Source organism: Echinops telfairi, unplaced genomic scaffold (genome assembly GCF_000313985.2).
Source record: "Echinops telfairi isolate 266 unplaced genomic scaffold, ASM31398v2 ScPeMD7_1;HRSCAF=3_0, whole genome shotgun sequence".
In the NCBI taxonomy this organism is placed as follows: Eukaryota; Metazoa; Chordata; class Mammalia; order Afrosoricida; family Tenrecidae; genus Echinops; species Echinops telfairi.
In genome coordinates this window covers 67,738,077-67,752,150 of record NW_022103896.1, presented here as the reverse complement: position 1 = coordinate 67,752,150, position 14,074 = coordinate 67,738,077, and the positions used below count along the sequence as shown (strand labels likewise).

The 14,074-nt window shown below is 41.1% G+C and overlaps 1 protein-coding gene across 1 annotated transcript in view; it reads right to left on the bottom strand.

Annotated features, from left to right (window-relative positions):
• TRPA1 (transient receptor potential cation channel subfamily A member 1) overlaps positions 1-14,074 on the bottom strand; it is a 57,956-nt gene that overhangs the window by 16,431 nt on the left and 27,451 nt on the right. Inside the window, 8 exon segments of the mRNA XM_045290234.1 lie at positions 1,061-1,223; positions 1,752-1,822; positions 5,164-5,262; positions 5,854-5,913; positions 8,455-8,548; positions 10,851-11,017; positions 12,000-12,114; positions 13,868-14,032. Coding sequence (XP_045146169.1) covers positions 1,061-1,223; positions 1,752-1,822; positions 5,164-5,262; positions 5,854-5,913; positions 8,455-8,548; positions 10,851-11,017; positions 12,000-12,114; positions 13,868-14,032 — 934 coding nt within the window.

Here is a 14,074-nt window from a genome sequence, read left to right as displayed (position 1 = left end):
AAAAAAAAAAAGACTTCTACATTCAAATTAGAATTTTCTATTAGATCAGTCTATAGACATAACAATTTTTATTGAATTCGTGTACAGACTATTCATTTATAGTTCATCTCATACTCAAACTTCACGAGGAACTGGGTACCATATACAAATTCTGTAGGATACTTATTGTCAGGTGCCCTCAAGATAGAGCTGGCTCCCCAAAACTCTATGTGTAACAGAAAGAAACCCTGTATCCTCCTGAAACATCCTCCCAATTGTTACATTTGAGCCCATTGCCACAGTCACTGTTGATCCATCTTGTGGAGGATCTGCCTCCTTTATCAAGATCCATGTCCTTTTCCAGGGACTAGCTAGTTTCTTCTGATAACATGTCCAAAACATGCGAAACACAGCTTATCTGGTATGCCCTCATTAGTGCTCAATCAAATCTCTTTTTGAGAAGGCCTATAAATTCAGCAGGGCTAACTGAAAGTTATATTTTAGCTCTCACGGACCCACTGTAACTTGGCGCATTCCATTTATTCCAGTTATTAAGGGATCCTGCAGCTGATTCTTCCCACGTGGAGTCATGCCCCATCACAAGTGAAGGTCTTGAATGTGTTTCTTTCTCCGCATCAAGGTCAACTCTACTTGAGGAGGCAGCTTTTGTGGAATGTCTCCCAACCTTGGTGGCTCCTCTGCTGACGCTCAATCAGACAACGCCCGGCTGCAATTTGTAAGCTTTTCAGTGGCTACTTTGTCAGAAGTGGATGGCATCTTCCTTCTTCCTGCTTTATGCTTAGTTTTCCTTGTCTGCTCTTTGTTGAAAGCTCTGCGAAAACCTGTTCACCACGAGTGACCCTTCTGCTATTTGAATTACTGACGGCATAGCTTCCAGCATCACAGCAATGGGCAAGCCACCAAGGTATGACAAACGGGCAGACAGGAACGGGTAGGATACTTAGCGTCATCAAAGGTCTTCTATTTTAAATTTATTCTGAGTTTAGCATTTCTAATAAAACCTTCATTTTCCTTCATCCTAAATGTAAAATGTTGAACTATAAAAACCAATAGGAAATACCTGGGTGTCTAGTATTTCTGAGTGGTCACTTGTTCCATTAATGATTCCAGTTGAGTTGAAACCCATTCCTGGCTTTATATTGACCACGAGGAAGGTCATAGGCATGAGACCCAGACAGTATGATCCCAGGTTCACAATGTGGGCTTTAAATCCATAGGCTAGCCTGGGAAGAACATAAGCACACCATAATTGACTCATTTTGACCAGAAATACTTATTGATAATACCTGTGGAACAAGTGGGTATGATTGTTCTCTGAAATCTAATTGTTGTATTCACTGAACATTACAGTCGGAAAGATCTTCTCATTCTTTCCTCTCCAGAAAAGAAATCTTAACTTCAGTGCAAACCATGACTTGCTTGATGTTTTTCACCAATTAATGGAAAAGTAGAGACTTTAGCCCATGTGTTCTGACGTCAGCACACCTCTCACCTCACTGTCACTGATCTGCCAGGTTCAAAATGCTTCTCCGTGTCTTATATGATGACCCCCCCCAAAATATCTCATTCAATGCCCAAAATAAGCAATGTCACCATTAATACCCAAATTGCCCACCACGCCTGTTTCCTTTCCAAAGGATGATATAAAAACCAAGCCAGAAACATTAACATTTCATTAAAATATAGTAATTACAAAGACTTTTTAATTGAGCAAAGCATTGGTTCAAAAGGAAATACTATTCAATACCCACCATTTCATACATAAATATTCCTTACAGACAGGATGATTGAGAAGCTCTATGCGATTATGCTGTACCATTGCCTGAATAAGAGGGAAAGCAAAAAAAACCACAAGCATATTAAAATATGAACTAAGAGAAGATTTTTTTCTGCTGGGGTATGATTTCATGTTTATGTTGTTATCCAAATAACATTTGTCTATTTTCTATTAGAAACTGAAACATGATGTCAATAAAATAAATTTAAAAACTAACTAGGGAGAATGACTTTATACAGGTACAATTATTTTAATCAGATTGTCTCTTTCAATGTCTGGCTAGTTTAGATAGCATGCATATTAAAATCTTACACAATATTATAACTGGAAAGGACATTAAAGATGAATAATCAAGAATAACAATCTCCTGTACTTGAAGGCATTCAGGCTTATCTTTCTAGAAGGGTTTTAAAAACTGGCATCTGCAATCAAGATTATTATTTTATTTATGAATGCTATTAGTAACTACAAGTATTCATTTCAAATTTAATTTTATTTATTTGTGGAATGCATACATTAAAAATCAAAACATCGGGCTAAGGTCACAGTTCCTCCCATATCCAAGCTTGGGTCCTAAGTCCCACCCCATTCACCAGAAGTATTTTCATGACTAATTTCCTCTGCATCTTTCCTAATCTTTTCCTATACTTCTGCACACAAACACACAGGTCCTGACATGAATATAAACCATAAAAATATACACAATTATTTTTACATGTATGTTTTCCATCCAATTGGATTTTACATTTTTTAAACCAATAAAATCACTTTAGAATAATTTTAGGTTTACATAAAAAAATTGCTCAGGAGTCAATACACCCTCCTTCCCAACTACACACTGTTTTCTAATTATTTAGTGGGTACATTTGTTACAGCCTACGAACTATTCTGGATACATCATTATTAACTAAAGTTCATAGTTTACATCAGGGTTCACTTTGATGTGTACAATTCTATGAGTTTTGGCAAATGCCTACTGGCATGCTCTCTAATACCATGCAGAACAGTTTGGGGCAGGGGGGTCCTAAAATTCCCTGTGCCTCACCTGTCCATCTCTCCCCAGCTCCCCTTGAATCTTTGACTTCCCTGACACCCATTGCTGTCTGTGTAGTTTTGCCTTTTGCAGAATGTGGCATACTAGCAACCATACACTATGCTTGATTTTTCATTCCACAATACACTCTTCAAATCTATCAATCATAAATCATTTCCAAACATATTGCTTTAAACTATCACCTCATAGCCCACTGTATGGCTGGAAGCGTTTATACAGCCCTCCGCTTGGTGGAGTCCCTGGATGTTGCAAATGGTTACTGGGCTCAACTGATTCTAATTAAAATATTGGTAGTTTGAGCTCACCCAGAGGTGCCTCACCATCTACTTCTGAAAAATCAACCATGGAAAACCCTACGGAACATGGTACTACACGAATCAGAGTCAATTCAACAGCAGTTGTTTTGAGTTGGTTTTAAAATTAAATTTATGTTTTTTTCAAAGTAAAATGAAAAAGCATTTCTTGTGAGAGTAACTTGGTTACAGTGTAATTAGTATTTAAAATAACTATACTAGAGGCAAAGACAGATATTTACTTCCCACAGTTAATTGTTTCAGCCATCTTCCATATCTGCCTTTCAAACAATGACAAGGGGAGCAAACCGACCATGTTAAGCTTATTGTCCACATCAAACTCAAACTCATGGCCAGTGAGTCGATTCTATCTCATAGAGACCATATAGGACAGGATAGAACTCCTCCTGTGAGTTTCCCAGACTCTAACTCTTTATAGAAGTAGAAAGCCTCGTTTTTCCTCTCTCAGAGTGGATGGTGGTTTCAAACTGCTGACCTGGCAGTTAGCAGGAGAATGAATAACCCACTACCCCCAGGGTTCCCTGTGTTTAGATGGCACCAAAATGAAGTAGGAATACAAGTGAAAATATCAAACTCACAGCGACCCAATGCTTATCAGAAGAGAATGGTTCTCCATATAATTTTCAATGGCTGATTTTTTTTAAAGTAGCATGCCAGATTTTTCTTCCAAGGTGCCCCTGGGTGGGTAGGGGGAGGGTTTGACTCTCCAACCTTTCAGTTTTAAGCTGAGCACACTTTAATTGTAAGATTTTATTTCTTCCTATCGTCGTGCCAGTGTTGGAAATAATAGACATATTTTTCTTTTTGATAGTAATCTTCACAGAGTTTTTTAAAAACACAAACATACACGATATTCGTCTAAGCATAACTGGGGTGTGGTTACTTCTAGTTCAGCTGGCTTTTATTCTCAACTGTAATAACAACTGCAAAATATAACACTCCAGCAAAGCTAAAGTGCTTAGCATAAAGTAAACAGGAGGGTCTGTTGCCAATAGTTAACTTTGTCAAATCAATAAAGTGCGTGTCCTTTGGCTCTGTGTGTTCACGGTAGTCCTTCCAAAGACTGTGTATGGGAATGAATTCATGGAAAGTGGATGCGAATTCCCTATTGGTCTTGACCGGTGCTTTCCAGTAAGACTTTTTGCAATAATGGACACGCCTTTCATCTTGTCAGGAGCACAGAGGACGTTCAGTGGTGACAGAGCTCTGTGCTCCCAAAAAGAGTTACAGCCTCAGCAACGGTGGGAGTCAGCACCAACCCTGTGGCGGCGAGGTTTGTTGTTATCTTTTCTGTCTAACATGGGAACAAATTAGCTGCATGGACTATCAAATATGTGAAATGTGGCTAGTAAGACAGAAGCAGTATAATTTAAATTTTTTTAATTACTATTAATAAAAGTAGACATGTATGACACCATATTCAACACCACAATTCTAGATTAAAACTTGAAAACCCTATTCTCAAATATGCTCTGTTGTGAGTGCATACAATTTTAATTTGCTGCCAGTCTGTGTACAAGTAGTTACCACTTTCCTCGTAGTAAAAAAAGTGGACGATTTTAGATGAGTGGCCCGTGTTACTCATCTTGTTAGCGCTATCTTTTGTACTTATTTGAGTTTGAGACGCTGGGCGAAAAATTTGCAAGTCTCCTGTCTCCTGTTGCTTATTGAGTAAAACTATTACATCATGCTATGGAACAAGAGCTGGCTTGAGGCGAGGCTCTTGGAAACTCCTGCTCCACACCATGTGTTCTGGGTCTGCCCTAAACGAAGACCGTCAGCCTTGTACTGCCCAGGTGTTATGCACATTCTGAGTGAAGGCAGTTCTAATGTAACCATTAAAACTGAGGTCACAAAGAATAGAGGCTTTTTTTTTTAACTAAACAATGAAGGGTTGGACCACATGACATATCTAGATATAACGTTATAAAATGGGAATTTCCTCTACGCCCCTTCCACCTCCACCACCTCCACCGGCATCAGAACATGACATACAGACAATGAGAACATGGGCTTACATTGAGCGTTGCCAGAGGTTCATATGTTACATCCTTTTCAGGCCTCACTGTTTGGGTGAACTCTAGTGGACATTGAAGATACTTGAAATTATACTCAATCTGTAGAAGATACAAATGGTTTCAAAAAATTGTATTTAGTCTGGCAAAGACACCCAAAGCTGCTCTTGGAAAATAAGCACACCTACCCCTCTGCTGAAAATTACATGATTCAAACAAAGTTGAGTCATTTCAACTGGAGAAAAGTTAATTAATTGAATTATTATATATTTTAGCTGAAAAATTACCCTAGTGGCTGCTTTTCATAGCTTTATAATGGATAATCATGCCATGGGTCAGGTTGGGTTGGGGAGAAGATGAATTATTGAAATTCGGCTTTGATTTTTTATCATGTCATTCTTCAGAGGAAATTATCCCATAAGATCTGTTGATTTTGTTGCTAGGTGCCATTGACTTGGCTTGCAGAAAGATGAAAGATAACACTAATTAATAATGTTAGGAGCAATTAAGATACTGGGGGAAAAGTGGAAACCAGCAAAGGGAAATTTTTCTCTCCCAACTAGGTCCTGTCATCATAAGACAAATGAAAGCACCATGTTTGGAGATTGGGCCACTACAATAATATTATTTTTTTAATTTCTCCAAGAACGATGATAAGATACACTTCAAACTCATATGATAAAATAAACTCACGTGGTAGTCTCGGCATGACTTGTCCTCTGTGGAGTGAAGCATGCACAGATCTAGAAGAACCTTTGGGAGAGCAAAGGAGGGTTGCAATGCTGGGGCAGGAAGCGAAGTGTGACACAAAATTTTATCCTATTTCTAAACAAACACAAAATAGCCCCTTTCCTTTGTATCTTTCTCCCCAAAGACAAAGCATAATCCTTGTAATACATGAGCAAGGTATCAAAGAAGAAATGTTACATCTACCACCCCATGCCACAGCAGTGGCAAGTGATGCGGAAAAATCGCATGAGCTGAAGAGTGAACTTGAATGACTAAAAGTTGTATAATTGATTGTGTTCACTAGGTTGTTTTTTTGTTTGTTTGTTTTTTGCCTCCAATTTGATGTCTTTCTGGGCTTTTAGAGAATCTACAGCTCATTAAGGATTCCTTGGCGGAACATGCTGTAGGGGCAGCTTATTTCCTCAAATGGGGCATTTTCTGCCCAGTATTTTCTTTTGTGTGTGGGCTCAGTCCCTTCTCATGAATGGCTTGGAACCTCCGGTACTGTTTTTGCTTTTGCAACCATGCTTACAAACTAAGAACGGCAGCGCATATATCCAGAGGAGGGAGAACAAGATGGTAGGAGATCCTTTACTCATAAATGCATAATTCAGGAAGAGGTTGTTGATGAGACCATTAGCACCAACCCTAAGGTAGATGAGGCCTTGGGCAAATATTTTGTTGGAGACTATGTCTACAAAAAGAATTCAGCTCAGATCATGCACATCAACATCATTCTCATGCCCCACACTCACAGTCCTGAGGAAGAAAGACCACATTAGCCATTTAGCTCTCCAGGAATTCGTATTGGGTTTAAGGCTTTAAATAACCTCATACGTGTTTCTTAGAGCACCTGGAGTCTTAGAGAAATCCACTTGCAAAACGCAGGGGTAGAAGGTTAGACAGTATCCTGCAAAGGAGGAATAAGGACCAACCCCATCCTATGAGCACTGTAGCCCTGGTCAGTTTTAGGCACCAGGGCAAGGACTTCCAACAGACCGTGGAAATCTCCGTGGCCAGGCCCCCGGGATTCATGGCATTAATAGGCATCATTAAATATTTGAAGGATTCTCATGGGAAAGAAAGCTAAGCTAGGCAGTAGTGCATTGCAAGGCGCAGCCAACGCTACAGCTTGGGGACCTCATCATAACCAATCCAGGCCAAGGAAAGAATCGGTTGCCTCAGGATGGTTCACAAAGTCAACTGACTGACTTATTTTCAGAAATATTGTATAAGTAACTCAAATGGGTGATGTGAGCCTAACCTGGAAGGCCTTCGAGTGCCTTTATTTTTCCTGGAAAAACAAACAAACGAACCTCACGATATTAAAGGGACACAAACGACTAAAGAAACCCTCAGGAAGAAAAGGGAAGCAAAAAAAAAAAAGAAAAGGGAAGCAACCACAATCCCACGGCCGAGATGTGTTGTTGGTATTTTTGCATCCTGTCCTCAGATCTTGTTGATGTTTTTCATATGTGAATATTTCAACTTTTATTTTCTATCACAAAAAGCAATGGGGAATACCACTCTATATAACTCTACCTGTGTGTCTGGTTATTCATTAGGATAGATTCTCGTAACTGGAATGCCTGAAGAAGAGAATCTGAGAACATTTTAAACCTTGAATATTCATGTGCCATTTGATAAGAGGTGTGTACCCAGAAGGCTCTCTGTATGCTATCTCGACACTGGATGGGGTCTGATCCACCACACCTCACAGAGAAAACTAAGCAGCACACAAAGCACTAAGTGTGGAATAAGGGGTCAACAATAGGTGCCAGTAAGAGCAGTCATAGAAGTAGTAAATGGTAGTAGTGGTGGTGCTAGTAGTGATGGCAGTAATCACAGAGGCAGCATCAAAATCGTTGGAGGTAGGTATATAGGCATATACATATGTTGGGTGCAAACCACAAGGTAAGCAGTTCACAACCACCAGCTGCTCCGTGGGAGAAAGAGGAGGCTTAATTGTTTTGTTATTATTCTTTATCTTGTCCTTTTATTGAGTTCGAGTGCTTTTTTGCTTTGTTTTATTTGCCTATATGTGCACATGTGTGTGACTCTATCCATGTGTATCTGTGTGGTGGTCTCTCTTATTTATTACTTCTCTATTTACTTAAGTATTTATTTATACCCCCACCCCCACATGAGGCCTCCCTCTAATGGTCAAAGTCCACTTCTTCTGTTGTGAAAGTAATGTCTTTTTATTTTTTATTTTACCATAGTGGTCTCATTAAGTATTTGTCTTTTTGAAGTTGACTAACTTTGCTGAACACAATGTCTTCCACATTCATCTGCATTATGAACTCATTAGACAGTTTCTTCATTTCTTTGTCAATACTCTTGATAGAGGCAACTATAGAAAAATACTCTATAAGCCAAGGAAAGGAATAGCACCAAGATGCCAATACATGGCTGTTAACACTGGGCCAGCCACGTGAACGGCAGAGGAAGAGTGTGCCCAGGGAGAGTGCTTGTTCATTGTACGGAAGCAGCTGCAATCCTCACACGCTGTGAGATGCCAGTGGGCATGGAGCCAGCAGAGGAGGTCTTGTTTGGGGAACTTACTTTCATGCATTCAGGGAGGTATTCCACCATTTCCATGACAGGACATTTATTGCTTTGAGAACGATGACTAAATACTTTAAAACATTCTTCCCACCTGAGACAAACAAACAAGCACAAATGTTCATCTGGTCTGCACACCAACAAAGCTAATATTGGTAACTCAAAATTGAACTTTCAGGAACAATCTGAACTTGTGTTCATTCATAATGTAGGGATGACCCATGAGTTCCAAACACGGTGAAGCGTGAATGGATTCCACGGGTCCTGAGGATCAGTGGTCGTATAAGCCAATCCCAGGAGAGCTGTTAAAATCACACTCTCTTTCCCTCAGTGCCTTCCATTGAGGGAGGTTGTCATCTTCCTTTCTCCCCGAAGCCACTAAACGCTAAGTGCTTCCACAGCTGATGGTGTTGGGTAGACAGGCCCGTATTTGCATACATATTTCAGTGCCATTCTGTTGTGCACATAATGCTCAGCATGGGATCCATGTGTGCATTATGCAACCAATTAAAAGACAAAATGCACCAATGAACATGGACTCCGCCAGCAAGCTAAAGACTTTTCCCCTCCTGCCATCTCTATCCAATTAGATGAAATTCGAATGAGCCTCCAACATTAATGTGGGGATAAACTTGCACCAGGAAGCAAGGAAAAAGCCTATTTGTCTCCAGGATCCCGTCTGTTTAATCGGGAACTGCTTCTAAAAACAGCCAGCTATTTCTGCCCATTCCCCTTATTGGCAAAACCCATCTAGAATATCTATAGTACCCCCACAAAATTTCTAAATGCACATTTCCACCACTGGTGTTTTTTGAGGCTGATGCGATCGCCGCCGGTGATCAAGATCACAGGCTCCGCCCACAGTTCCTGTGTAGCCTACTAATTGGCTGACCCTGGGCCCTTGCACATAGATATTGGTGATTATACACAGAAGTTTGTGTATCGAGACCTATAGCATCTGGGGACTTAAAGGCTTGAAAGTAAACAAGCAGCCACCTAGCCCAGAAGCAACAGGGGGAGGGGGGTGGAATCATCTTAGTGAATGAGGGGAGCACGTGATGGGGACCCAATGCCCATCTGTAGACAACTGGACATCCCTTGCAGAGGGGTAGTGGGGAGGAGATGAGTCACTCAGGGTGCAGTGTTGCAATATTGAAACTCACAACCTTCCTCCAGTTCTTAAACGCTTCCTCCTCCCAACTATCATGAGCCCAATTCTACCTTGCAAACCTGGTTAGACCGGAGGATGCACAGTGGTACAGATGGGAACTGGAAACACAGGGAATCTAGGACAGATGAACCCCTCAGGACCAGCGGTGACAGTGGCGATACCAGGAGGGAAAGGGGCTAGAAAGGGTGGATTGATCACAAGGATCTACATATAACCTCCTCTCTGGGGGATGGGCAACAGAAGGGTGGGTGAAGGGAGACGCCGGGCAGTGTAAGATAAGATATAATAATAATTTATAAATTATTAAGGGTTCTTGAGGGAGGGGGGAGCGGGGAAGGAGGGAGAGGGGAAAAGGGAAAATGAGAAGCTAATTCCAGGAACCTAAGTGGAAAGCGAATTTTGAGAATGATGAGGGCAACAAATGTGTAAGTGTGCTTTACACAATTGATGTATGTATGGATTGTGATAAAAGTTGTATGAGTCCCAATAAAATGATTTAAAAAAAAAAAGAAGTGGGGAAAATCGCCCTCCAACTCCATTATTAGAACATCTGAGAGGATGGGGCGAAGGCCCATCACTGCAGATCATGCCTTTGAGTTTCATTAGATGGCATCAACTCCCAGTGGGGGGGCTTCTGTTGGCCCAAGAGTAGGGCAATTTCGGGTGGGGAATGACAGTGTTTACTTACCAATTACCATGATGGCACACATTTCACATGCATGATCACCAGAGTGCCAGAAAAGCTGGTTCTAAAGCTCTACCAAATAGTCTATTTTACCAAAGTAAGGTTTTCCTCCGATGTATGCCCAAACCAAACTCACTGCCATCAAGTCAGTGCTGACTCACAGCGACCAGCCTTGTGGGTTTCCAAACGGTCGCTGTTTACAGACGCAGGAAGCCCAGACTTTCTCCCAAGAAGCTGCTGGTACTTTGAAACTGCGACCATGCGGATCGCAGCCCAATTCTTAACCACGACGCCCCAGGGCTCCTTCTCTCACGTCTATGAACTGTAACTTGAAATTCAGGAGGTACGGCCACTTGTCTGTTGGCACCCAAAGAGTTAATGAAAGCTAACAGATTTATGTAAGCCGATGGCATTTTAAAATTTATGATAACCCGCTAACCATTCTTTCTCCTTTTCTCTCTTTCTTTTTTATGCCTGCTGCGGTTGTGACCGGTCCCTCAAGACAGGCTCGTAATGAGTCTGGACTATCAAGCCGGGTACCTTTGGCTCCTGATTGCGGTCAGAACGACGTCCTTCCTCTTGTTGTGGATAGCCACGTGCAAGAAGGAGGCATCCTGCTTGTTCAGGACGATGTCAGCACCGCAGCTCAGAAGAAGTGCCACGGCCTTGGCATGGCCTTCCCTGGCCGCGAAGTGGAGCGCGGTGTTCTTGGAGAGAAAACAGCACATGGAAAATGCAGTGCTCACCCTTGCTTACTTACCATCACTTGGCTTCTTTCATTCTCAAATGGTTTAAAAGAAAGTATTAGCAAAACTAATGATTTATCAACAGACACAGAATCTGTGATTGGCGGTTAGAGTCTGTATTTAAAATAATAAACAGAACTAGTTCAAAGAAGGTCGGGTCGAGGGCAGACAAGGATTCAGTGTTCGGTTGGCTTTGTTGTGGGAAAGGAAAGATTCCACAAGCGCACAGGGTGCTCTTTGAGGACAAGCGTGCTCAAGCACACACAAAGAGAAAGCTCCTTGGAGATACAGCACTGTGGTCGAGAAATGGTTACAGGTTTTAGGTGTCAGAGTCTGGTACATTTTTTAAAAGTCAAGACGGGTGTTCAAGAAACACACACCCACTGCCAAGGAGTTGAGTCAAGGCCTAGTGACCTGAGAGAGGGCTTCCAAAACAGTAAGTCTTCATGGGGGCAGACAGGCCTCTCAACTTTCTCCTGTGGAGCAGCTGCTGGGTTTGAACCACCAACCTTGTGGTTAGCAGGCCAATGCACCACTTGATGGCTATGAGGCTGCCAATGTTTAGTTTTCACACATAAGATCATAAAAATCTATCCCCATCATATCATGAAAGAACGGTACACTCATTCCCCTAAAAAAGCCGGGCCGGCAAGTAGAATGGGCCACGGGGCTTCAAGCACATGTCATGGAAAACTTTCCCTGCCCTTTCCTCATTCTCAGTTCACCAGGGGACAGTGGGAGCGGTATCACCAGAATGCATGGCCCCGTGGATGGGCCTCTGTGAGACTGGGAAGGAGGCTTAGTACCAGTCTCCTTTTTCCATTTGTGACTCCTCATTTCCCACTCCCGGAGTCTGGATATAAAGAGCCTAACTCCTGGTTGGGAGTGAGGCAGGGAAGGGAAGACCAAGATGATGGGTCGATAGGAGGAACATAGTACATACCCCTTCTTCATCCAGCCGATCTGTGCACTTCAGATTGGTGTTCAGAATGACCTTCATGGTCTGAGTGTACCCACCCATGGACGCATGATGCAAAGCAGTCCAGCCATAGTGGTCACTGAGGAAGAGTTAAGGAAAGATGTGTGCACACATGTATTTACTGTACAGATGAAGGGTGAGAAGTGATGCCACTCGGCTCATTAATCTGAATGGTGGGTCTGATTGACCAAAAGAACAAAGGCATAATTGAGATTTAGGAACTAAATAGTGTTATCTGTTTATCATTATTGGGTTAATTTAAAGCCCAGTTTTCTTAAATGAGCTACTTGAGGTGTAATTCACACAAAATTTTAATTAGGGAGTTAAAATGTAAAAATATATCAGCACTCTATCAAAAGCTAGGGACTGGAGAAAGTAGAGGTAGCATTTCTGTGTTAAATTTATTTTAAGCTATAGGATGCGTTTATGTACAATTTTAAAGCTTTCATTAAGCACTGTATAAAAAGTTTCTCCATGATAGTGTTAGTCTTCCTGGCCAATAGTTACTGTTAACAACAACAATACCAATAATAGAAAGGATAATATGACGCCGGACTCTAAGAAACTTACCTTAGTATTACAGACTCTTCTCAGAATTCAGGTCTCCGAGATTTCCCCTTTTATACTCGCTAATTCATGTATTCAATCTCTTTGGAAAATCCTTGCCCTTTCCCCCCAAAAAATTCAGGATGTAAACACAATAAAGGCCAGTCACATTTTAGTACTATTTACTGAAATTAGACATAGAAACAATGTGTGAGGCTTTGACACCATTGAGCTGCAGTTCTAGCGAGCAGGTACAAGACACACCTGGCTCTTTCAATTAAGCAGGACTCTTTCCCCTGATCCACTTTGGGTGTTCTCTGCAGTCTGCTGCTGGGGTTCCCTGGTAAGCAGACAGGAGCTAAGCAAAGCCTTCATTCTCAGGTGCAGCAATACTTCATTGGCAATATGATGATAGGTAACGAGGGCTTACGGATGAGGACGAGGAGAGAGGGGAGCTGACAACTATGCATATGAGAAGAAAATGGTCTGAAATGGGTTGTGGTGATGATTGCACAGGTCTTCTTAATATGATTAAATGATTACATTATATGATACATGAAGTATATGCCAATAAAACTTTTTTTAATGAGTGTTTGGGACTTTGCCCGCGTAAGCTTTTGCCACACTCAAGCTGATTTGAGAAGACTTGTGTCTATAACATTTTTCTAGTCATTTTTGCTTTATAAAAGATTCATGGAGTTATGCTGCTTTTTGTCATTGTGCTTACATATTTTTAATTTGTTCTATTTCCCTGACTTGAAGTATATCAAAAATCCACGATGTTTAATGTGTCTTTTCTTATACCTAAAAGGGAGCTTTTTGTTATCATTCACCAGAATGAATGAAAAGTGGGTCTTAGAATGTGCAAACATTTTGTATATTCATAGAACATGACTCTATGAAGTGATTTTTGTTGGGACTTGGGAAAAGTTTGTGAGAAAAGGGAACTTAAGGATAAGGGTTTTTTTTCATGATTTTTTGAGGTCACCTCATAAGAGAAACTCTATCAAAAGTCCTCAGAGCTACTCTCCTCAGAACCACTTTTTCTATGACCGTCGGCAATGTCTTCAAGTCTCTGCACCGGATGTCTTCTTTTGTCAATTGTCAATACAAGCTTCCTTCTCAATATATGAGAATTCGTATCTATTTCGAGGAGTACGATAATTAGGAGTACTTCTGAGATACAGTGTTAGGTATCACAAGTAAAACTAAAAGAAAAAACACCCAGCAACTAGTTAAGTTCTTTTTTTAAAAAGTATGTAACTATTTCATCTATACAATCTCACCTGAGAAATAATGCACCTTTTTTCAGTAGAAGGTGAACAACTTTATCGTGTCCATTTTTTGCTGCCAAATGGAGAGGTGTCATGCCATGGAGATCACCTTCATTCAAAAGCCTCATGTCAGATATGTCTTGTAGAAGCCTCTGACAGGTATTGATACGCCCATAACTTGAGGGAAAAATTAAGATGGGTCTATAAAAAGCAAAATTG